At 34.6% G+C, this 26,252-nt stretch overlaps 1 protein-coding gene across 3 annotated transcripts; it reads right to left on the bottom strand.

The window, feature by feature from the left end:
• Positions 1 to 203: 203 nt before the first annotated feature.
• On the bottom strand, positions 204 to 26,252 carry pik3c2g (phosphatidylinositol-4-phosphate 3-kinase catalytic subunit type 2 gamma). Of its 3 annotated transcripts, none has more exons than XM_087797343.1 (34): positions 26,178 to 26,252; positions 25,441 to 25,583; positions 24,919 to 25,365; positions 24,768 to 24,847; positions 23,939 to 24,093; positions 23,760 to 23,874; positions 22,417 to 22,528; positions 20,692 to 20,762; positions 20,555 to 20,618; positions 20,374 to 20,499; positions 19,796 to 19,826; positions 18,690 to 18,873; positions 18,505 to 18,627; positions 18,318 to 18,446; positions 18,147 to 18,261; positions 16,061 to 16,194; positions 14,991 to 15,179; positions 14,837 to 14,930; positions 14,684 to 14,778; positions 14,446 to 14,626; positions 14,284 to 14,391; positions 14,126 to 14,218; positions 9,674 to 9,803; positions 9,474 to 9,610; positions 9,240 to 9,409; positions 9,001 to 9,157; positions 8,023 to 8,132; positions 6,958 to 7,123; positions 5,881 to 5,999; positions 4,044 to 4,137; positions 3,923 to 3,986; positions 3,784 to 3,863; positions 2,665 to 2,790; positions 204 to 701 (listed from the first exon to the last, which is right to left on the bottom strand). In XM_087797343.1, the coding sequence occupies exons 3-34, from the start codon at positions 25,270 to 25,272 to the stop codon at positions 549 to 551; spliced, it is 4,059 nt and encodes a 1,352-aa protein (XP_087653469.1). In that variant the 5' UTR covers positions 25,273 to 25,365; positions 25,441 to 25,583; positions 26,178 to 26,252; the 3' UTR covers positions 204 to 548. The 3 variants fall into 3 exon arrangements, with proteins under 3 accessions (XP_087653469.1, XP_087653470.1, XP_087653472.1); XM_087797344.1 differs by having other exon boundaries at positions 25,441 to 25,580; positions 26,178 to 26,202; XM_087797346.1 differs by lacking the exons at positions 25,441 to 25,583; positions 26,178 to 26,252 and having other exon boundaries at positions 24,919 to 25,434.

The following is a 26,252-nucleotide window of genomic DNA, read 5'->3' as shown; positions in this document are numbered from 1 at the left end:
CAGATCCTTCTTGTTTAGACACCAAAATAAACTGTTACAATAGTCTAAACGAAAGATACAAACACATGGATTACAAGCTCCAGATCACGTTGTGACATAAAATAAAATGTATAAAAATGCTCATAAAATATATATAAATAAATATATTTTTTAGTATCTCTTTGTTATGTTGACACAAAAAGTGACTTTTACCTTTTTTTTTTCTTTAGAAATAAATACTTTGTTTTATTTCATGACAACAACAATAATTCAACACATTTTAATCTTCATAAAAAAACGTCTGTAATCAAACTTCAAACATTTAGACAATTAATCTTCATAGTTTCTAACGCTCAGTGGCTTGAATCACAGTAAAGAGAAACTTTCATCTCCAGGAAAGATTCCTTCATCAAAGTCACAGCATCATCGTTGCATATTCTCAACCTTCCGTTACAAAAGACTCACAATGTAAAAGTGAGAACACAGAGTAAAGTGCAAGTCAAACGGCCTCATCTGCTCGAGCATCAGCCTGACGGCGCCATCTGCTGGTCACGCGCAGTCCCCGCACCTCAGAACTCGCTGTAGCCCAGAGGGAACCACGTCTCCTTGTTCAGCAGCTCCTCGTCCAGTTTGATGTACGTCGACGCCAGGAACGACTTCTTGCTCTTCACCATCACCTCCAGGACCGTCCCGTGCAGCACCGGGACGGGGTGGTACTCCAGCTGTCAATCACACGTCTTGACATCAGATCGACCTGTATGGGGCTATTTCTGTTGCTAAATCTTTGTAAATGTGTGAAAGGATTTGCAAATATATACGTGTATCTGTATCGTGATCCACAAATGCTCGATTTTTGAATGTGTAACTCGATTTGTAAATGTGTAATTCAGATGCTCAAACGCTCAAATCTATAAAAACTGACAAGTCAAGGATCAAAAACTTCGCAAAAGTTTCAAAAAAACGAAAAAACTGCTCTACATGTACATGTAACTTTTGCAAGAGTCCTACCAGGGTACACAATCTGCAAATGTGTAGCAGGATTTGTGTACAGATGTGTCAGCTGCGATAACAGCATGCAGCTGGATAAAGTTGACTGTTTCCTTCAACTGAGAAAAATCTCTAAACTTAGGAAAATGTTGTCGGAACATGATCTGGAGCTTGTAATCCATGCGTTTGTTTCTTCTCGTCTGGACTATTGTAACAGTTTGTTTTCATGTCTTAACAAGAAGGATCTGTCTCGCCTGCAGTTTATTCCGAACTCTGCAGCGAGAATTCTGACTCGCTCAAGTAGAAGAACTCACATTTCTCCGATCCTTAAAACTCTTCACTGGCTTCCAGTTTCTTTCAGGATCAACTTTAAAATTCTGGTTCTTACTTTCAGAGCTATTCATGGTCAGACTCCTCCTTCCATCACTGATCTGATCCAGCCTTACACCCCAGCTCGGGCTCTGAGGTCTGTGGATCAGAATCTACTTATGGTTCCTGAACACGGCTCAGGACCAGAGGAGAGAAATCTTTTCAGGCTCCTAAACTTTGGAACGATCTTCCTCTCTCTTTGCGCTTGATGGATCTACTGACTCCTTTAAGAAACATCTTAAGACATTTCTATTTGTTCAGGCTTTTCCTTGATTTTCTTGAACTCCGGTGATGTTCTCAGTATTATCTTGATCTTTAAAGTATATACTTTTTTGAGTATTGTTTTGATTGTTTAAGCGCTTTGTGACCCTGGTCTAGAAAAGCGCTATATAAATAAATATTACTTACTTACTTAAGAAATAAAATAAAATATATCATTTGTGGCCATGAAGTATTGAGTTGTGGCCACGAAATATGTTTTTAATGGTTACTTCACCTCAATATCCCGGGTTCGAGACCCGTTTAGTTCTTCTTATTTTTACGTGATTGTTTTTTAATTCTTATAGTGGTTTAGAGAATTAAATATTTAGGTATAAGTCTCAATAAGAGATTTTCTTTTCTTTTCGTTTACACATTATTTATATTCTCACATTATTGACACCAGAGAGTTTATTCTAAAGAATGTACTCTCCTAATATTACTACCATTTGTTAGACTAGAAGAGAGATATCACATTGTACTTTGTTAAAATCACAACATTTATCACACCAATGTCTCTTATTCAGACTTATACCTAAGTATTTAATTCTCTAAACCACTATAAGATTTTAAAAACATTCAAGTAAAAATGAAAAGAACTAGACGGGTCTCCAACACGCAGGTTTTTCTGTTTTTTTAAACTCGTGCTAAGTTTGTGATCCTTGACTTGTCAGTTTTTATAGATTTGAGCGTTTACTTATTCTGTAGTAAACATTTACAAATCGAGTTACACATTCGTAAACCGAGTTACTTATTTGTGGATCACTGTACAGATACACGTATATATTTGCAAATCCTTTAACGCCTTTACGAAGCTTTAGCAACAGAAATAGTCCCAGAGACTTGTTTTATAAATCAGAAATGAGTTAAACTTGCTCGACAATTACGACGAACGTTTAAACGAAGGTAAAAGACAGTTTAACTCGTCTCATGAACAATTGCTGTAGTTGACGACGACGAACCAGCGGATTCACGACAACGCGATTACTCTGTTCCGACACTAGGGGGCGTAAACAATCCCGTTCAATCCTATGTGTTGCTGTGTTTTCAAATCACAAAGAGAAGACGAACCAGTTGGTTGAACGTGGGGTTGTCGTCGTTCCGGACGATCTTTGTCTTCTTCTTGGACGTCTCTTGAGGGTCCGGCCTCAGCCGAGTGACCACGTAAGCGTCAGGATTGGAGCCGTTCGAGTGTTTCTGTCGACGTGATGATATTTATTATTTGACTTCTGTTTGACGAGTCTCGGGTCAGACCGGCTTAAAACCGAGGCTTAATAATGAAAGTAAATCTGTGACGGAAAAATATTGAACGTTTAATTGTGACGTTTCAAATGTAGTTTTTTTTTTAGGCATTGAATTATTTTTTTTATCATTTGATAAAAAAATTAAAATTACGTTCCGTGATCGCTGTCTATCCGCAGGTACGCCACGGTTCATTGTTGCTCCGTAACGTTTAATATATTATTTGATAAAGTAGACTCTGTGTTGATATGTAAAACGGACAAACATGTAGTGTGTTTTTTTTAAATATATGTGTCTTTTTTACTTTCTGTTTAGCTTAGCAGTGGCTAATTGTGTTAGCTCTGTAGAAGTTGCTAACAGAAGGGATCGCTGTCTATCCGCAGTTGGCTGATGAAAATAAACAGTTTCTCCAAAAAACAAAAAAATCAACTTTAGTTAAATTCAAACATTTGAATTTTTTTTTTTAATTAACTACTTCTTTCTTTTTCAATAATTAAATGAAAAAAATTCCACCAGAAAATACAAACCTCTTTTCGTATCAATTTCAATATTATTCAACATTTTTATATCGTTTAAAAAAAAAACAAAAAAAAAACATATCATTAAGAACTTTTTTAATTTTTGAATCAATTAATTAATTTAAAAAAAAACTGAATCCGAAAATAATCATTAGAATAATTAAAACATTTTTTTAAAATGATTCTATTATTATTATTATAACAAACTATTAAACACTTTTTAATATATAAATTACATAAAATACACAAAAATATGTTGAATACTTACAAATCAACAACATTTCATTAAAAATATTTAAAGTTTCAACATTTAAAATCGTTAAATGTATTCAATTTTCTGATGTTAAATGAATATCTTAAAGTCTGAAATCAAAGGATTTGTTCGTGTCACGAAGTTTAACTGAAACTTTAAGATGATTTGATCACTCACGAGGTTCTTCAGGTGCTTGACCAGGACGGAGAGCTTGTGGTCGGCGAAGGAGATGAAGAGCTGAATCTGAGGCTTGGTTTCTGAACACACGTCGTCACCGTCAATCACGGCGTCAGCTTCTCTGACATCACTTCCTCACCTTTGGTGTTGTCTTCCTGCGCGTGCTCCGGTCCGTCCAGGAAGAGGCTGCACACGTACTCGTTCTGCGGGCGACACTTGTGAGGACGAGCCGAGACTCGGAGGACGTGACGTGAACTCACTCCTTTACAGGGACCCTCGAAGAGCAGCTTCAGGTAGGTGTTGAGCTGCGAGATCCTCTTGTTCTTGCTGAAGCCCATGAACCTGCGCGGGAATCTGCAGAGAAATGAGTCGTTCGTACAATTCAGAAAAGAGAGATTTTGAGTGTCGCGGTATAAACCTTGAGCAAAGCCCGGCTGGAGAGCTTAGCATTCATTCGTAGAACCATGGTTATGTTAGGTAACCGGGTTTATAGCATCTTAAACCCGTCTTCTTTGACTAAAATATGTTGGTTTCATTTCTCTAATATTATTCTTTTAAATGTTATTATAATTTGTGAACTAGTATTTATAACCTCTAGAAGAGATCTGAGGCATCTATTGATCGTAACTCGGGATAATTATTGATTTATAGCATCATAATTATCTTGTCTTTAACAATGACGTGTAACTTCAAAGCTAAAATAAGATGTTTTAAAGAAAAATGTATCTCAAATTCTTCATTCAATTGTTAATAATTCATTATTTAATATTTTGTTAAATAATATTTACATCCTCTACAAGAAATATGAAGCAGTTATTGATCGTAACTTGGGGTAATTATTGATTGATAGTACCTCAATACAAAGTATGTGTCATAGATAAAATATGGTGTTTTAATTGTCAATTTCTGTAAACTTCTAGATTCAAATATTATTCAAATATTATTATGTTTTTGGGGAAGTATTCAACATCCTCTAGAAAAATATATGAGGCAGTTATTGATCGTAACTCTGGATAATTATTGATTTATAGCATCAGAAATACGTCTTGTACAGGTCAAAGCTAAAATAAGATGTTTTAATGAAATATTTATCTAAAATTATTCATTCATATGTTATTATATTTTCTTAAATAGAAGTCTACGTCATCTAGAAGAGATCTCAGGCAGTTATTGATCATAACTTGGGATATTTTTTGATTTACAGCACCGTCAATAAAATGTATGTGTCATAGATAAAATATGCTGTTTTAATTGTCAAATGAATACAACATATTTAATAGTTTATTAAATTGCTAGATTCAAATATTAAAATTCAAATTTATTATATTTCTGGGGTAGTAGTTTAGATCATCTAGAAAAAAATTGACATGTACACGTCATGGCTAAAATAAGTTATGTTATATTTTATGTTATAAAATATGTTTTAATGAAATATTTCTCTTAAATTCTTCCTTCAATTGTTATTATGTTTTGTTAAATAATAGTCTACATGGTCTAGAAGAATATGAGGCAGTTAATGATCGTACTTATCGGTTTATATCATCTTAAACATTTTTAACATATACAGGTCAAAGATAAAATATTATAATTAAATATTTCTCGAAAGATCTTCATTCAATTCTTATTATATTTTGTAACACATCTACATCATCTAGAAGAAATATATGAGGCAGTTATTGATCATAAAGTCAGATAATTTTGGATTATAAGAATTTAGATCATATTTGACAATGACATAAACACGTCAAAGCTAAAATCTGTTTTAATTATTAATTTCTCTTAAATAGACGTTGATTATAACATCATTTCTAAAGGATCTGAAACATATTTACAAAGTGAGAATCTTTGTTTTAAACAATCAATATTTATGTCATAACATAATGAATATTTACAAAAAGTAAATGAATAATGAAGTACTTTTAAACAGTAAAGAGTGTAACTGTGATAAAGAAGGATTATAAGGCAGACAGTTGTGTTACAATGTTGTTAAGTTACGAGGTGTTGTGTGTGGCTGGTTGCTAGATTTAAGGAAATAATGGAAATAAGTGTGTGTGTTGTGAGAGCGAGTCACATGACAGACGAGGTGCGAGGTCTCACTGAGGCAGCTTGGACTGGATGAAGCGTCTCTGCAGGTGTCGATGGATCTCCTCCAGCTGCTCCAACGTCATCTTGCTGTGAAGGAACCCATCGTCGATCGTCACCTTCAAGTCCAAGACCTGCAGAACCGGAGGATACGTTTACGCCATAAACCGGTCAGTAAAGAAGTATTACAGTGTCATCAGCGTATTTTACATTTTAAAATGTTGGAATTTAAAATCTTTTATTGAAATGTTGATGTTTAAGCATTTCTTTTTATTTATTTATTTTTATTTAATTGTTATAAATAAAACAATTTTCAACTATAATCAAACTATTTTCAACAATAATCCAACAATTTTCAACTATAATCAAACTATTTTCAACTATAATCCAACAATTTTCAACTATAATCCAACAATTTTCAACTATAATCAAACTATTTTCAACTATAATCAAACAATTTTCAACTATAATCAAACAATTTTCAACTATAATCAAACTATTTTCAACTATAATCAAAATATTTTCAATTATAATCGAATAATTTTCAAATGTAATCAAACAATTTATATTAAAGTTTGTTTAATTAAATGAGTTAATTAAACATTTGAACATTTTCAAAATGTATTTGTTTTTCATTAGTTATTTTTGAAATAATTGAGTTAAATATCTTCTATATTGAAAATTGATTATTTTGTAACATAAAAAACAATAATGATATTTCTATTATGCCTAGAGTTTAATATTGTAATTCCAATAATGCACAAATAAATCTTAATTCAATATTTTTTAATTTGTAGTCTTTTAAATTCAATATGAAAATGTCGGTACAAGTTAAACCAGACATTATCAAAAGAGTACCGAGCTACTGGATGGATTATTTCAATCAGTAATTGGCCGAAAGATGGTTTAAAAAAATGAATTCACTAAATTATTAAAACATAAAATAACTACACCTTTCAAAATATATTAACATATTGAATTCAATGACTCAATACAATAATTCAATGCTTTAAAAACATCAACATTCAAATAGAAAATGTCAAATGTAAATATATGAATTGAATTCTATGATAATGCTCCACAGGTTCTGACCCATCCGTCGTTGGTGCTGTAGCCTTGGATCTGCACGTCCTGGATGTTGGTGTTTGGTCCTCGGATCTCGTTCGCAGCTTTGGAATCTTGTTTCTTCCCCTGAGCCAGACTGTGTGACAGGAAGTTGAGCTTGACGGAGACACATCCCATGCTCTTCTTGATCTTCCTGCGAGAATCAACCACTGAGAATTGAACTTGTTTGTCTGTGGCGCCCCCTAGTGTTACATGACTTTCATGTTTGTTCTTGTGAAAAACGTATCAAATATAAGGAAAATACAAATTCATGATGTGACTTAGTTCGGCTTTAAATCAATATTTGTATCAAAGTTAAATTCTAAAAACAAGATGTTACGAGGGTGACTTCAAAACAATTACGTTTGGCAGCTGACACGCTACAAAAACTATAATCCCAGCATGCATTGCAAGACAAAGCAGTTACTCTTGGCAACTGTTTGTGTTTTTAAAATATATTTTTAAGAGTTAAGTAAATGCGAGGATTCGTGTGATCATAGCTTCAAATGAAAGTAAACATTTATAAAAACAAAATGTTGGTCGATAGAACATCTGGTGGTCTTTAATTAATATTGTTTTAAGTTAATTATTTATTTTGTTTTATTTATTTAACTCTCATTTTATTTGATTAGAATTTATTCAAAGATTTTTTCTTTTTTTTTTCAAGCCCCAGATTTTCGAGTTCAGACCAAGGAAAACAAGTAAAAACAAAGATTCCCAGCATGCATTGCAGGACTAAGCAGTTACTCTGAGCATATTTTTTTGTGTTTTTTTTAATGTTTTTTGTTTCATTCAGTGAAAGTCATTAACAAAAATATTGGTGAACTTGTCGTGGTCTTTAATTTTGAATGTTTTCTCAGTAAATTAACTTTCATTTTATTTATTTTTTAAAAACCCAAGAATGAGAAACTTTTTTTTAAAGTTGAGCATAAGTTCTTTAAAGTGGTGATTCACCGGTAGTCATTTTTTCAGCAGAGTGAGACGATAGAAACATGTGTTTATATGCGTCTGTGTGAGAGAAAGTCGTTGATAGGAAAAGAAAGAAAAGTTTACTTCGTGAAGAACGACGTCGCCTCCAAGTCACTGTCGTTGGGTCTGAGGTTGTCCTGAACAAACTGCAGGTCCTGGATGTTCTTCAACTCCGGCATTCCTGCGCTCAGCATCTGTCGCGGTCGTTGAAACATTTCGATGAGTAAGTAATTATTATTTGTAAATATTATTTTTCAGAGAGAGCAGACATAGAGACAAACACAGCAACAAGAAGGAATTTAAGAGGAGCACAAATAACAATTAAAAATATGTTTCTTGAAGGAGTCAGTAGATCATTAAAACACAGAGGAAGATCGTTCCAGAGCTGAGGAGAGTTTTAAGGATAAGAGAGATGTGAGTTCTTCTACTAGAGCAGGTCAGAATTTTGGCTGCAGAGTTTTGTATCAACTGTAGGCGAGACAGATCCTTCTTGTTAAGAAATGAAAACAAACGGGGCCAATAGTCCAGACGAGAAGAAACAAACTCATGGATTATAAGATCCAGATCGTGTTGTGTCATCAAGTTTAGAGATTTTTCTCAGTTGAAACAGTTTGTGGTCAGTTTTCTTCAGTGTTGAACTAGAGACAGGTCTTTATCAAATACAACACCCAGGTTTCTCAGGCTCAGTTTGACAGACTGGCTTAAGTCACCCAAGTACTGACTCAACCCTGGAACTTTATCATCAGGAGCAATCACCAGAGTTTCAGTTTTGTCCACATTTAGCTTCAAATTGTTTTCACTCATTGTTTGATTTCTGGCAAACAATTGACTGAGTTCAGTCTCTGGGGCTCAGTTGGATCAAAAGAGCAGTAGATCTGGATGTCATCAGCAAAAATGTGATAAGAAACATCAGGAAATCTATGAAATATTTTACCCTGAATAATCAAGTACAGCAAAGATAATAAAGGACCCAAAACAGAACCTTGAGGGACTCCACAGAACAGATGATGCAGACACACTGAAGAACATGAGGAGGAAAATGAGGAGGTTCATCTAACTGACCAGCTGCAGCAGGCTGAGGATGAGAGCCGAGCGTCCTCTGATGATGTTGTAGGCCTCGCAGCAGAGCTCCACGAAGAAGTGAAGGTGCTGAGGTTTCTCTCCTCCGTCAGTGATGAAGTGCTGCATCTCTGAGGTGAAGATGAAGGGAGCGCGGTCCCTGGAGAGAAGGAGGAACACGGTTATTCAAGACTTCTTCTTCTTGTGGAGCTCGGGTCGGAAGTTTCTGCAGGGTCTCTCGCCTCTTCACCGAGGCGAACATCTGGGCGTTCCCCAGGATCTTGCCGAAGTCGATGTGGAACATGTGGCCGCTGGGCTTCAGCATGATGTTGTCGTTGTGGCGGTCGCAGATGCCGAGGATGAAGGTGGCGACGCACCAGCCGGCGCACGAGTGGATGAAGTTCAGCACGGCCTGGACAGAAGAGAGGGGTCAGTCGGCCCTTGAGCAAGACTCCAGAGGAACAACTCCCGGCAACCTTCTCGTAATCGTCTTTGGTCCGGTTGTGCATGTTGAACCATCTCTTGAGGGTGTCGGCACGAAGGGTTCCGCCCAGACCCCACTCCTGCTGGATCTTGGCCAAGGTCACGGCGTCCGGAACCACCTCGATGATGCCTGACACGAACAGCGGCGGGTCATCGGTCAAACAGAGTCAACTGACAAACAAAGTCAACTGACCCTGAGCTCTGCCGGTGGAAAGACACCCGAACGTGACCATCCGCAGATCCAGCCCTTCCTGGAGCCACAAGCGGTCCATGATCCGGACGATCTGGAGGACGAGCATGTCCTGACGCAGGTCGTCTCCTGTCTGATCAGACAAGACCATTAGAGTCCAGAACATTATGGTTTCTATTCTAACAGTGGAAAATAGTTTGATTAAAGTTGAACATTGTTTGATTATAGTTGAAAATTGTTTGATTATAGTTGAAAATAGTTTGATTAAAGTTGAAAATAGTTTGATTAAAGTTGAAAATTGTTTGATTATTGTTGAAAATTGTTTGATTATAGTTGAAAATTGTTTGATTATAGTTGAAAATTGTTTAATTATAGTTGAAAATTGTTTAATTATAGTTGAAAATTGTTTGATTCAAGTTGAAAATTGTTTGATTTTAGTTAAAAATTGTTTGATTACAGTTGAAAATTGTTTGATTTTAGTGGAAAATTGTTTGATTACAGTTGAAAATTGTTTGATTATAGTTGAAAATTGTTTGATTATAGTTGAAAATTGTTTAATTATAGTTGAAAATTGTTTAATTATAGTTGAAAATTGTTTGATTCAAGTTGAAAATTGTTTGATTATAGTTGAAAATTGTTTGATTATAGTTGAAAATTGTTTAATTATAGTTGAAAATTGTTTATAGTTGAAAATTGTTTGATTATAGTTGAAAATTGTTTAATTATAGTTGAAAATTGTTTGATTATAGTTGAAAATAGTTTGATTAAAGTTGAACATTGTTTGATTATAGTTGAAAATTGTTTGATTATAGTTGAAAATAGTTTGATTAAAGTTGAAAATAGTTTGATTAAAGTTGAAAATTGTTTGATTATAGTTGAAAATTGTTTAATTATAGTTGAAAATTGTTTAATTATAGTTGAAAATTGTTTGATTATAGTTGAAAATTGTTTAATTATAGTTGAAAATTGTTTGATTATAGTTGAAAATTGTTTAATTATAGTTGAAAATTGTTTAATTATAGTTGAAAATTGTTTGATTATAGTTGAAAATTGTTTGATTCAAGTTGAAAATTGTTTGATTATAGTTGAAAATTGTTTAATTATAGTTGAAAATTGTTTAATTATAGTTGAAAATTGTTTGATTATAGTTGAAAATTGTTTGATTAAAGTTGAACATTGTTTGATTATAGTTGAAAATAGTTTGATTATAGTTGAAAATAGTTTGATTATAGTTGAAAATTGTTTGATTATAGTTGAAAATTGTTTGATTATAGTTGAAAATTGTTTGATTATAGTTGAAAATTGTTTGATTATAGTTAAAAAGTGTTTGATTAAAGTTGAAAATTGTTTGATTATAGTTGAAAATTGTTTGATTATAGTTGAAAATTGTTTAATTATAGTTGAAAATTGTTTAATTATAGTTGAAAATTGTTTGATTATAGTTGAAAATTGTTTAATTATAGTTGAAAATTGTTTGATTATAGTTGAAAATTGTTTAATTATAGTTGAAAATTGTTTAATTATAGTTGAAAATTGTTTAATTATAGTTGAAAATTGTTTGATTCAAGTTGAAAATTGTTTGATTTTAGTTAAAAATTGTTTGATTATAGTTGAAAATAGTTTGATTAAAGTTGAAAATAGTTTGATTAAAGTTGAAAATTGTTTGATTATTGTTGAAAATTGTTTGATTATAGTTGAAAATTGTTTGATTATAGTTGAAAATTGTTTAATTATAGTTGAAAATTGTTTAATTATAGTTGAAAATTGTTTGATTCAAGTTGAAAATTGTTTGATTTTAGTTAAAAATTGTTTGATTACAGTTGAAAATTGTTTGATTTTAGTGGAAAATTGTTTGATTACAGTTGAAAATTGTTTGATTATAGTTGAAAATTGTTTGATTATAGTTGAAAATTGTTTAATTATAGTTGAAAATTGTTTAATTATAGTTGAAAATTGTTTGATTCAAGTTGAAAATTGTTTGATTATAGTTGAAAATTGTTTGATTATAGTTGAAAATTGTTTAATTATAGTTGAAAATTGTTTATAGTTGAAAATTGTTTGATTATAGTTGAAAATTGTTTAATTATAGTTGAAAATTGTTTGATTATAGTTGAAAATAGTTTGATTAAAGTTGAACATTGTTTGATTATAGTTGAAAATTGTTTGATTATAGTTGAAAATAGTTTGATTAAAGTTGAAAATAGTTTGATTAAAGTTGAAAATTGTTTGATTATAGTTGAAAATTGTTTAATTATAGTTGAAAATTGTTTAATTATAGTTGAAAATTGTTTGATTATAGTTGAAAATTGTTTAATTATAGTTGAAAATTGTTTGATTATAGTTGAAAATTGTTTAATTATAGTTGAAAATTGTTTAATTATAGTTGAAAATTGTTTGATTATAGTTGAAAATTGTTTGATTCAAGTTGAAAATTGTTTGATTATAGTTGAAAATTGTTTAATTATAGTTGAAAATTGTTTAATTATAGTTGAAAATTGTTTGATTATAGTTGAAAATTGTTTGATTAAAGTTGAACATTGTTTGATTATAGTTGAAAATAGTTTGATTATAGTTGAAAATAGTTTGATTATAGTTGAAAATTGTTTGATTATAGTTGAAAATTGTTTGATTATAGTTGAAAATTGTTTGATTATAGTTGAAAATTGTTTGATTATAGTTGAAAATTGTTTGATTATAGTTAAAAAGTGTTTGATTAAAGTTGAAAATTGTTTGATTATAGTTGAAAATTGTTTGATTATAGTTGAAAATTGTTTAATTATAGTTGAAAATTGTTTAATTATAGTTGAAAATTGTTTGATTATAGTTGAAAATTGTTTAATTATAGTTGAAAATTGTTTGATTATAGTTGAAAATTGTTTAATTATAGTTGAAAATTGTTTAATTATAGTTGAAAATTGTTTAATTATAGTTGAAAATTGTTTGATTCAAGTTGAAAATTGTTTGATTTTAGTTAAAAATTGTTTGATTACAGTTGAAAATTGTTTGATTTTAGTGGAAAATTGTTTGATTCAAGTTGAAAATTGTTGATTATAGTTGAAAATTGTTTGATTCAAGTTGAAAATTGTTTGATTATAGTTGAAAATTGTTTGATTCAAGTTGAAAATTGTTTGATTATAGTTAAAAATTGTTTAATTATAGTTGAAAATTGTTTAATTATAGTTGAAAATTGTTTGATTATAGTTGAAAATAGTTTGATTAAAGTTGAACATTGTTTGATTATAGTTGAAAATTGTTTGATTATAGTTGAAAATAGTTTGATTAATGTTGAAAATAGTTTGATTAAAGTTGAAAATTGTTTGATTATAGTCGAAAATTGTTTAATTATAGTTGAAAATTGTTTAATTATAGTTGAAAATTGTTTGATTCAAGTTGAAAATTGTTTGATTTTAGTTTAAAATTGTTTAATTATAGTTGAAAATTGTTTAATTATAGTTGAAAATTGTTTAATTATAGTTGAAAATTGTTTGATTCAAGTTGAAAATTGTTTGATTTTAGTTAAAAATTGTTTGATTACAGTTGAAAATTGTTTGATTTTAGTGGAAAATTGTTTGATTACAGTTGAAAATTGTTGATTATAGTTGAAAATTGTTTGATTCAAGTTGAAAATTGTTTGATTATAGTTGAAAATTGTTTGATTCAAGTTGAAAATTGTTTGATTATAGTTAAAAATTGTTTGATTACAGTTAAAAATTGTTTGATTACAGTTGAAAATTGTTTGATTACAGTTGAAAATTGTTTGATTACAGTTGAAAACTGTTTGATTATAGTTGAAAATTGTTTGAATACAGTTGAAAATTGTTTGATTATAGTTGAAAATTGTTTGATTATAGTTGAAATTTTTTGATTCAAGTGGAAAATTGTTTGATTATAGTTGAAATTGTACAATTCTTAATTGTACAATTCTGAGTTCGGGGGCAGGAGTGGAGTGAGAGTATCTGGATGTTCTGTTCCATGTTAGTCTTTGTATCCTTTGTCTTTGTTGTTTTTCTTTGACCTATGTTCTTTGTCTTTATCTTTAGACTTAGATTGTGTCTGTTTATATGTATTATTTTTTATTGTTTATGAAAAATTGCTGGCTATTGGAAAAAACAATTTCCCGAAGGAGACCTCCTGAGGGATCAATAACGTTTTACCTTACCTTACCTTACCTTAAAATTGTTTGATTATAGTTGAAAATTGTTTGATTATAGTTGAAATTTTTTGATTCAAGTGGAAAATTGTTTGATTATAGTTGAAATTTTTTGATTCAAGTGGAAAATAGTTTGATTCAAGTGGAAAATTGTTTGATTATAGTTGAAAATTGTTTGATTATAGTTGAATTTTTTTTGATTATAGCTAAAAAATTGTTTGATTATAGTTGAAAATTGTTTGATTATAGTTGAAAATTGTTTGATTATAGTTGAAAATTGTTTGATTTTCTACTTTATTCCCAACCTTGCAGATGATGCTGATGTTCTTGGCCAGAGAGTCGGTGCAGATGAAGGTCACTCCGAGAGGAACCGTGTAGGAGCTGTAGACCTTACAGGCCTGGAAGATAAAGACATTGTCTGGTGAGAGTGAGATGGTTCAGGAGAGCCAAGAGTCTTCCTCACGTCCACGTCCACTCCTTTGACTTGCAGGGCAGCGTCCAGAGGAAGACAGCAGCTCCTCCCTCCTCCGAAGAACTCCTCAATCTTAGACCTGTTCTTCACCAAGATGGTCTTGAAGGAGAGCGAGTTAGATCTCAGTCGGACAGAAGTTGAGGAGTGACCAACCTTCCGTTTGCTCTTGTCAGAAGTCCGGACGCTCTCGGCCACCGACACCAGCACCGACACCAGCTTGGACTCGTTGTCCAGCTCCGTCCTCAGAGCTTCGCCGCAGCAGAACCTCAGGGCCGCCCGGATCTTGCTGAACCAGCTCTGGTAGTGAGGGTCCACCAGGACGTCCTCCAGCAGCCTGGACACCCAGAGACATCTTCACGATCCATCCACGGATGAGCCAGATGTTCCTCACCAGTAGAGCTGCTGAGCCACACGGATGTTCTTCACCGATCTCTCCAGCAGCAGCGTCACCAAAGGTCCATGAAGCTCCCACTCGCTCTTCAGCGCCTGCAGCAGCACACAGGACAGTGACTCTCAGATCACACGCCAGAAGATCTTTCTTTACTTGGACCAGCTGAGGCAGGAACTGCTCCAGCTCTTCGTCAGAATTCTCCTCGAAGAATTTCACAGCAGCCTCTCGAACGGTCGCGTCGTGGAAGCTGAAGAAGAAAAAGTTTGGAAACAGGTTCATGGGGGGTTTCTTTTGTGTGACCTCTGACCTGTCGCTGAGCAGGAAAAGAGCTTCTTCCGGTCGCTTGATGGTCCAGTTCTGTAGGACAGTGTAGATCTCGGTCAGGTCTTCTGGCTGCCACCGGGGGGCGCCACCGAGCAGCAGGTGCAGGAACGTGTTGTCCGAGTCGCAGCAGTGACGTTTGTCCCAGAGAGACTTTCTCTGGTTCGGACTGAGGCTGAGAACACATGACGTCATCAGATGTTTTATTATCATAAGATGTTTCATGACCTTAAACACTATTTTATAACATCAAAATCAGACTTGGAATTTTACATTTAGTTTTTAACATGTTCAATTCTATCATGAATTTATTCATGCATTAAAAAGATAGAAAGCGAAAAAACAACCGCTTAAAATGTTGTGGTTTTTCAAATTCAAAGTCTGACTTTGATTATAGTTGAGAAATGTTTGATTAGAGTTGAAAATTGTCTTAATTCAAGTTTCATTTTGACTTAAAAATGATGGTTCAAAATGTATATTCATTCATATAAACACTGAATTATTTTACATCAAATGTTTTAAACTGAATTTATTTTCATTTATCTTACATTGAATTGCCTAAACTGACTTTCTTTAAATTAATTAATTTACATTGGATAATGTTTATATTTAACATATTGAATTATACACTGACTTTATATATGCACTAAAACAAATAGATGTAAAAAATACTTTAAAGAAGTGATGGTTTTTCAAATTCAAAGTCGTATTTTGATGCAGTAAAAATAAGTTTAAAATTCATATTCAAAGTCACACATTTACTTCCGTACTTTTCCTAACATTATTTAATGTTTTTTTTTTTCTGCATATTAAACGTTTTTAGCCTGAATTTATTTATTTACACCAAATTTGAAATTTTACTTCCAAATTTAATCTTTTTACGTTACATTTTTTACAATAGATTTTACACAAAATAAATTCATGCTTTCTTCAACAAACGGTGCTTGAAGAATGTTTTTACAAATTCAAAGTTAGATTTTGATGCAAAAATCCAGTGCCTCAAATTGACCTCCATAGATCCACAGAGACTGTTCACTTCAAGACGGTGCGACTCACAAGTGAAGGCAGTGATTCTTGGAGATCTCGGAGATCTTCTTCTGAACTTCTTCACACGCCGGAGAGAAGTCGACCGAGCCGGGCAGAGCGAGCGGCCTCACGTACTTGCATTCAAACTCATCTGGAAACTCCAGCTGAGAGAAGGAGGAGCAAGAATCAGAAGTTCAAGAAGAAACGAAACATGTGACCATGATGTTATTAACAGTCGTCACAGGAAAGAGATTTTATTTCTTTAATTAGATTTTCTTTATTCATTATTCTATTATTCTTAGTCTGCTTCATGTCACATTTTGCGCCAAAATAAAACTGACGGAACCGCAACTGAGTCATTTAAATTTGACAAAAATTCTAACCCAAAATAATATTGACAGAACACCAACTGAGCGTTATCTCTTTGATAGCATTTTGCCTCAAAAGTATACTGACAGAACAGTAACTCGGTCTGTTACTTTTGCCAAAATTGCCTCCAATTATTCTATCAGAACGGTTTTAGTCAGCCAAAATGTATCGAATTAGCCTCAAAATAATACTCACAGAACAGTACGTCAGCAGATACATTAGACGCATTTTTTTATCCAAAATAATACTTACAGAGGAAAAACTTAGTCTGTTAGACTTGACAGAAATTAGCCCCAAATATAATACTTACAGAACAACAACTGAGTGAGTTACGTTTGACATTATTTAGACCCAAAATAATATTGACAGAACAGCAACAAACCATAATCTATTTGACAGCATTTTGCCTCAAAATTATACTGACAGAAAATTAACTCAGTCTGTAACAACTAATTATACTCTTTGCATCAGTTTTTCTTATTTTGCGTTTGCTTTTTTCATTCTTTTATTCTGTACTGACACACAAAAGATTCCTATGTTGTGTTTACAACACTTGCAATAAAAGATTCGGCTGTTACCTGCTATCCATAATCAATTTTGACAGAACAGGAACTTAGTCAGTTAAATTTGACAAAATTCTCCCACAAACTTATATTGACAGAACCATTCATTATCTCTTTGATAGCATTTTGCCTAAAAAGACAGAACAGTATGACAGCCAGATACATTTTAAATTTTACTCCAAAATAGTAACTAGTCTGTTAGATTTGACATAATTTAGCCCCAAGATTATACTGACGGAACAACAACTGAGTGAGATGCATGGCGAAGCTAAGCCCCAAAATAATACTGACAGAACAACAACTGAGTCAGTTACATTTGACATAATTTAGCCCTAGAATATTTCTGACAAAACAACAAAATAGTTACATTTTAGGCCCAAATTTAATTCTTACAGCACTTCACTTAAATCGTGCTTTTAATCAAATTTAGCCTCAAAATAATACTGACAGAACAACAACTGAGTCAGTTTCATTTGACATAATTTAGCCCTAGAATATTTCTGACAAAACAACAAAATAGTTACATTTTAGGCCCAAATTTAATTCTTACAGCACTTCACTTAAATTGTGCTTTTAATCAAATTTAGCCTCAAAATAATACTGACAGAACAGTAACTGAGTCAGTTACATTTGACATAATTTAGCCCTAGAATATTTCTGACAAAACAACAAAATCGTTACATTTTAGGCCCAAATTTAATTCTTACAGCACTTCACTTAAATCGTGCTTTTAATCAAATTTAGCCTCAAAATAATACTGACAGAACAGTAACTGAGTCAGTTACATTTGACATAATTTAGCCCTAGAATATTTCTGACAAAACAACAAAATAGTTACATTTTAGGCCCAAATTTAATTCTTACAGCACTTCACTTAAATCATGCTTTTAATCAAATTTAGCCTCAAAATAATACTGACAGAACAGTAACTGAGTCAGTTACATTTGACATAATTTAGCCCTAGAATATTTCTGACAAAACAACAAAATAGTTACATTTTAGGCCCAAATTTAATTCTTACAGCACTTCACTTAAATCGTGCTTTTAATCAAATTTAGCCTCAAAATAATACTGACAGAACAGTAACTAGAAGTAAATAAAAGTTGATAAAATATGATTTTAATTTTAGGACAAATTTAACTTCATTTTTCAAACAAGATTTAGAGTGGAGGTTGACCTCTGACCTGCATGATGACCCCGGACGCTTGCCTGAGGCCGTCGTAGAGGGCGGGAGACGGATGGATGGAGGGCACGGAGGACGAGGACAGACCCAGCAGGACGGACCCGCGGACCAGAGTCCTGCGAACAGAACGAGTCAAACACGAGCTCGACGAACCAACGTGTTCCAAACACACATGTCGCTGAAGAGAGGAAGGACCGTCCAGCACAGCAGGTCCAGGTTCCTCCCTCTCTTGGCTCCCATCAGCCGGAACGTCAACATGGTCTCGAGCGGGAGTTTGTTGACTTGCACGGGAAACACCATCCTGAGGCGAGACCGGGTCAGAACCGGAGTCATGGACGGGAAGTGAGACGTCGTCTTACATGCGCTGACACAGGATCTTGTTTCCCGACGTCAAGGCCGTGCTGATGTTCTCGGAAACAGCTTCCGGACAAACCTCGGCGCCGGCACAGGTGACCTCGCAGGTGACGGAGTAGGAGTCGTACCTGCGGCGGGAGAGACATGTGTGACCTGTGTCGCTGTGACCTTCGGGGTGACCTTGACTCACGACGAGGTCCAGCTGAGCTGCAGCTGGTAGAAGGAGGCCACGGTGAACTGCAGGATCTCACTCTGGAGCTCCACGTCCAGGACCGGAAGGTTGATGGTTTCAGTCCGACACCGGAAGTCAGAATGGATGTTGTCGAAGAACATCCGGAGAACTTTCAGAAGAGCAGCGTGAAGCTCAAGCATGGCTGGTGAAGACAAGACACACAAGGTCGGACATCGAGGGGAATAATGACAGTTTTATGAAATGTCAGTTAGATGGCGCTGTAAGTTTTAAAATTATGTTTTCAAGCCGAAACAAATGAAACTGTTTCATGAAACATCAATAACTGTTTCATGGAACCTCAATAACTGTTTCATGAAACCTCAATAATTGTTTCATGAAACCTCAATAACTGTTTCATGAAACATCATTAACTGTTTCATGAAACCTCAATAACTGTTTCATGAAACCTCAATAACTGTTTAATGAAACATCATTAACTGTTTCATGAAACATCATTAACTGTTTCATTAAACCTCAATAACTGTTTCATGAAACCTAAATAACTGTTTCATGAAACCTCAATAACTGTTTCATGAAACATCATTAACTGTTTCATGAAACGTCATTAACTGTTTCATGAAACCTCAATGACTGTTTCATGAAACGCCAATAACTGTTTCATGAAACGTCATTAACTGTTTCATGAAACATCATTAACTGTTTCATGAAACCACAATAACTGTTTCATTAAACCTCAATAACTGTTTCATGAAACCTCATTAACTGTTTCATTAACCTCAATGACTGTTTCATGAAACGTCAATAACTGTTTCATGAAACCTCAAAAACTGTTTCATGAAACCTCATTAACTGTTTCATGAAACCTCAATAACTGTTTCATTAAATCTCATTAACTGTTTCATGAAACGTCAATAACGGTTTCATTAAACCTCATTAACTGTTTCATGAACTTCATTAACTGTTTCATGAAACCTCAATAAAACCAATTACTAAAGTCAAGTTGTTCAAAAGACAGATAAGATACAATAAAATCACAGATATCTTGATGATATAATAATGATCTTATAACAGCTGCTGGTTTAATACTATAAGAAGTAACTTACCACTCTCACACTCCAACATTTCATCACGAGACTGAAAAAAAAAAAAAAAAAACATTAATGCAACTAGTTCGAAAATCTTTTAAAAACATGTAATATCAACTTAATTAATAAATGTGAAGAAAATGTTAAATATATTTGATTACAAGTATAGTTGAAAATTGTTTGATTATAGTTGAAAATTGTTGATTATAGTTGAAAATTGTTTGATTATAGTTGAAAATAGTTTGATTATAGTTAAAAATAGTTTGATTATAGTTGAAAATTGTTTGATTATAGTTGAAAATTGTTTGATTAAAGTTGAAAATTGTTGATTATAGTTGAAAATTGTTTGATTATAGTTGAAAATTGTTGATTATAGTTGAAAATGGTTTTATTATAGTTAAAAATTGTTGATTATAGTTAAAATTGTTTGATTAAAGTTGAAAATTGTTGATTATAGTTGAAAATTGTTTGATTATAGTTAAAATTGTTTGATTAAAGTTGAAAATTGTTTGATTATAGTTGAAAATTGTTTGATTATAGTTTGAAATTTTTTGATTATAGTTGGAAATTGTTTGATAATAGTTTAAAAATAACACCAGATTTCCGGGGCTGATTCTTCTGATGCGACCCATGGCGTCCTCCAGCTCCTCACAAGAGACTCCACACAGCAGGTCACTGATGGTAGAAACTTCCTGCACCAGGACCATGAGGTTGTTTCCTGACTGCAGACGTGAAGGTTTAGACTGAAGGTCATCAAGGTCACACGTCGCTGCTCACCTGGTCGTTGGTGATCACTGAGGCCGCTCTGGTGTATCTGCTGAACACGTTGCGAAGACTCAACCTGAGACAGGAAATAAAACATGCGTCTGTGGTCACAACAGGAAGGAGGAGGACTGGACAGGAAGTGCTCGTACTTGGAGACGGAAAACACGCTGACGCGACGCAGGAAGTCGTGGAGAAGAAAATCCATGTTGTCGTCCTTTTCCTGAGAGAAATAAAAAACATTTGATTATCAGAGTCACGTGACCATCACATCGTGAATATGATGGGGAGCAGAAATCAACGTGTTTTATTTTGAAGGTGCACTTCCTGTGTGCGGCCAGAGCTCATGTAGTTTACATGTGTTTTTCTGGATTTACATGTTTTGTTCAAATTCATGTTTAAGATAATTTAATTAAATGTATTTAAAAATGGAAACAAATTTTCGTTTATATACATTTTTCTATTGATCTTGTAACTTGTGTTTTTCTTCTTCTTTACCATCATTTAAGGTCATGTGTTTATTTATTTTTATTTTATTTTATTTTGTTTATTTTCTTTGTTTTATTCATTTTTTTCTTTTTCTGTCCGACAAACGATTCTTTTACTGGATTCATCTTCACTTTTGTCTCTTTTGATCTGAATTATATTTTAACTTGAAACAAACACTTCCTGTTCTTTTTATATATTGTTTTTTTAAATAATAAAAACATTTGATTTACTTTTTATTGCAGCGTAAATTGTTTTTTAGCTTCTTGAAGAATTCAGAGTCAAAATTTCTACTCATAACAATGATGACAGATGAGTCACACACATGCAGGTACACAAACACACACACACACATGCAGGTACACACACACACAGACAACCCATAATTCCCCCCCACACACACACTCAAAGACATACAAAAGCAAGCACATACACACACACAAACACACACATGCAGGCAAACACACACTCTCACCTGCACACACACACACAAACACACACACACACACACACACACACTCTCACCTGCACACACAAACACACACACACACACTCTCACCTGCACACACACACACACACACACACACACACACACACACACACACACACACACACACACACACACACACACACACACACACACACACACACACACACACACACACACACACACACACACACACACACACACTCTCATGTGCACTCTCACCTGCACACACACACACTCTCACCTGCACACACACACACACACACTCTCACCTGCACACACACGCACACACACACCCGAACACACACACACACACACACACACACACATACACACACACACACACACACTCTCACATGCACACACACACACACTCTCACCTGCACACACACACTCTCACCTGCACACACACACTCTCACATGCACACACACACACACTCTCACCTGCACACACACACTCTCACATGCACACACACACACACTCTCACCTGCACACACACACACACACACACACACACACACACACACACACACACACACACACACACACACACACCCGAACACACACACACACACACACACTCTCACCTGCACGCACACACACACACACACACACACACACACACTCAAACACACACACACACACACACACTCTCACCTGCACACACACACTCTCTCTCACACACACACACACACACACACACACACACACACACACACCTGAACACACACACACCTACACACCCCCACACACCTGAACACACACACACACACACACACACACACACACACACACACACACACACACACACACACACACACACACACACACATCTACACACACATCTACACACACACACACGCCGCGCCCCGAGTCAATGATCTGCTCAGACTTTGGACTCACACTCCTTGACAAACGTGGACTGAGGTTGTTGACGTTCAGGAGACGAAGAGGAAGAATCCAGTTGAACTTCGTGCAGATTTGAACCGTCTGGTGTGAACCCAGGAGTTCGTGGCTGACGACAGAGAGAAACGTTACTTGTTAGTTGAATCTATCTTTCAACATTGAACTGAAGATTCATTCAACTGTAGGTAAACGTAGGAAAAATTCAGACTAAAAAACTAAAAAAACAGAAAGAAATGGATAAAAAATTGAGACAGAAAAAACAAAAAGTCAATAAACTAATATATTGATGAACTGAGATTGTTGTTGTTGTTGTTGTGGCTTGAATATGATTTTAAAAGTTATGAGAAAAATAATAAAAATTATGGTTAAACTAAAGAAAGTTTGGCCAAAAAAATGACAAAAACACTAAATGAGGTAAAAACATGATATTTCTAAAGTGGCCTAAACTAAATGATTTATTGAATTTTTTAATGAACCGGAAAGAAACGTTTTTAATTTTAAATACTTGAATGAAAACAGCAAATATAAGAAGAAAAACAAAACTAGTATTTGTAAAAAACAGATTCTAAAATCTATGATAAATAAATAAAAAAGAAAAAGTTGAGCAAGAATTTAATTTCAAGAGAAAGTCACAAGAAAAACTAAATAATTAATTTCAATTGATGATTTTTATATTGATATTAAATTATTATTTTAAAAGTTTGGAAAAAAAATTTAAGTGGAAACTGAAGACTAACATTAGGGTTCATAAAAAAAGGAAAATATCATAACATTCACAAAAGTAAGAAAAAACTAAAACTTTTAAAATAATTTCTAATGAATCAGAAAAATAATAATATTTAATATTAATAAAAATATATTAATTAATAATTTAATAAAAAGCAGTAAATGGACAAAAAAGACTAGAAACTTTCGAGATAAATTCATAAAATATTCAACATACAACATCACTAAATAAACTCCAAACAAACTAATACAAAAAAGTTGAGAAAAAATGTAATTTCAAAATAAAGTCACAAGCAAAATTATTGGATTAAATATTAGTCGTTTTTGTGGCACTGAGGCTTAGAAAACTAGAATTTGAATTGATGATATCTAATGTAATAATGTAATAATATAATGGCGTCTAACTTATTTTGAATGAATCAGAAATAAATAATAAAGAAAATATTAAAAATCATCAATATAGAAAACATTTTTTTTAATAATTTAATAAAAACAAGTAAATGGACGAACAAGACTAGAAACGTTGAGGTTAATTCCTAAAATATTCCACAATTAAAAACAGCAGCTTGAAGCAGAACAAACGTGTCAATCACGTCAAACAGAGAAGCTCGTACTTGTGGAGAAACTGCTCGGAGTCGCAGAGTTTGAGGCGCGAGCGAGCGGCGACGTCTGCAGGAAGATCCAGCAGCTGAACCACGTGATCCATCAGACTCTGGACGCTCACGTCGACTGGACCACAGACAGAGAAACCTTCATCCCCGCGTCAGTGAAGGACACAAAAACCAGAACCTACTCGGGCCGGGGACCGGGATCTGGTAGCTGTCGTCGTCGGTCGCCACGGTGACGGTCAGCTGGACCTGCTGCATCAGAGCCGGGTGGACGGGGAACACTCGACCCCAGACGACGCCCGGGTCGCGAAGGTCGTGGAGTTTGAGGCGAGACATGAGGCTGGAGAAACAAAAACACGCTCGAAAGTGAAACTGAAAGAACAGAATCAAGATTTAAAACATCATTTTCGTTAAGAAACTTAACATTTTTTAAACAAAAATCTTTATTTAAAGTTAAAAAAATATCTCAAGTTTAACTCTTGATATTCAGATAATTTTTCAGTGAAGATTTTTTTAACTTTTTTTTATCCAAATAAAGTTACAAAAAACATCTTTGGTTGGTTTGTGGCCTAAGAAGTTGCAGGTTCAATCCCAGCACTGGATAAGATTGTGTCCCTGAGCAAGACACCTGGTGGAGAGCTGGTGTACTGCGTTGCGGCCTACTCCCATCCATCCATCCTTCTATCTATTTACCGTTGTTTTCCTTTCATCTTAAGTCACGGATGTGTATCCCAGCTGCTCAGGGCGAGAGGCAGGAGACGACCTCCCATAATGCAACTCACCATTAAAGAGTCGAACACTTAAAGCTAAACAATAAAATATTCATATAAAATATGTTGTGACTCACGGAGATTTTTCAAATGCCTAAAAACTGACGTAACATAAATGAAGGAGACGAACACCACTGTGGGTGTCAAGGAGCTGCTTGGCAGAGGTCTGCGATCGTGACCTCGTATTGACCTTGTATTGAAAGCTTGGATTGAAGATGAAAGAGAAAGTAAAAGCGACACTCACGCGGTGATTGATTGACAGAACAGGTCGGAGTGTTTGGTGCTTCCTGTGGGAGCGTCGAGCAGCTCCAGGGTCCACGGATCCTTCAAGACACACTTTTGAGACTTCCTTGTTTTTTTTGTTGGTTTAAAAAAACGGGGAGGAAGCGACTGACCTGGACTTCGGTTCTGGAGCGGGTCAGCCTGGAAGCGGGTCCCGGCACGTCGAAGGAGTTCTGTTTGCGGTGGAGGTGAGGAGGTCTGGGGGGTAAGGGAGGAGGCTCTCGTCTGCCCGGACCCTCACTGAAACCCCGAGGTCTGGAGGGTCGAGGGGGAGCGCCGGCGGTCCGTCCGGATCCGCCCCGGGCCTCCCCTCCATCACCGGCTCCAAAGAAGTTGGCCTCATAGATGGGGTGTCCGGGCCCCCGTCCGGGTCCGAGGGTCTGGTACACGTGGTCCACGTAGAGGTCGTCTCTCAAAGGGAGAGGAGCGGCGTCCGTGTTAGGGTCCAGGTTATCGTAAGGCTCCATTAGAAGAACCGGATCAGCAGAGAGATCTGAGTCTACAGACCGTCATTCCAGTCCGAGCAGGAAGTGCCAGTTCGAAGGAAAACCTGTGGATCCCTGCAGAGGAGGATCAGAGACACAAGTCCAGCAGATCCTCGGAGCACAAATCAATGTCGATCGCTTGTTACTCACATGTTTCCACTGATCCTCGGAACAGTCCGACCTTGGTGAGCCTTGACTGGACCAGTCGGACCTGTTACCCTGGAGAACCGGCCCACTCCAGACACTCCAGACACTCCCTCCTCCCTGCACCTGACGGCACGTGCTGCCCCCTGCTGGAGAGAAGACGAACTGCTCAGATTCTTCCTCCACAAATCAAACTTTGATTTATCACTTTATTCGTCACGACCTTAAGCCAAGTCGACCTGAATATTTATGGGACTGGATTTAAAAAGGTTTAAAGGTGTAAATGTGTTTTTAACTCGTTTTTTAAGTTTGTTAAAGACGACAAAAAGTCCACGTTTATCTACAGAAAACACAGAATCCAAAGACTTGCTGAGAGTATTTACCACTTTTTTCATAAATATATTTTTTTAAATCAAACATTTAAGACTAAAGTCAGATTTAAAAAATATATTTTCATAGTAAAAGCATAATATTATGAACGTGAATGAACAATATAGTGTTTAAAAAGATTATAGCCATTAAACAAATAATAACAGTAATGAAAATTACAAATGAAAAACTAATAAAATATAAGAAAAGTATTTGATATAAAGCAGGATATATGAATAGAACAAGAAAAAAACTAAACGTATTGAATAAACATGTCGTCAGTGTTTCACGGATGTTTATTGACATCGAAAACTGAGTTCAAGAAATAATAATAAACATCATTAGTTCGTTGATAAGTTGAGAAAATAACTTACCACAGTTGGTCGTTCCTCATGAAAGGCAGCAGCACTTCATAGTCACTCACTTGGTATTTGTTTGATTCCTTTCAT

The sequence above is a fragment of the Callionymus lyra genome, chromosome 8 (assembly GCF_982586985.1).
Source record: "Callionymus lyra chromosome 8, fCalLyr1.hap1.1, whole genome shotgun sequence".
Classification (NCBI taxonomy): domain Eukaryota; kingdom Metazoa; phylum Chordata; class Actinopteri; order Syngnathiformes; family Callionymidae; genus Callionymus; species Callionymus lyra.
This window is presented reverse-complemented; position numbering and strand designations above follow the sequence as displayed.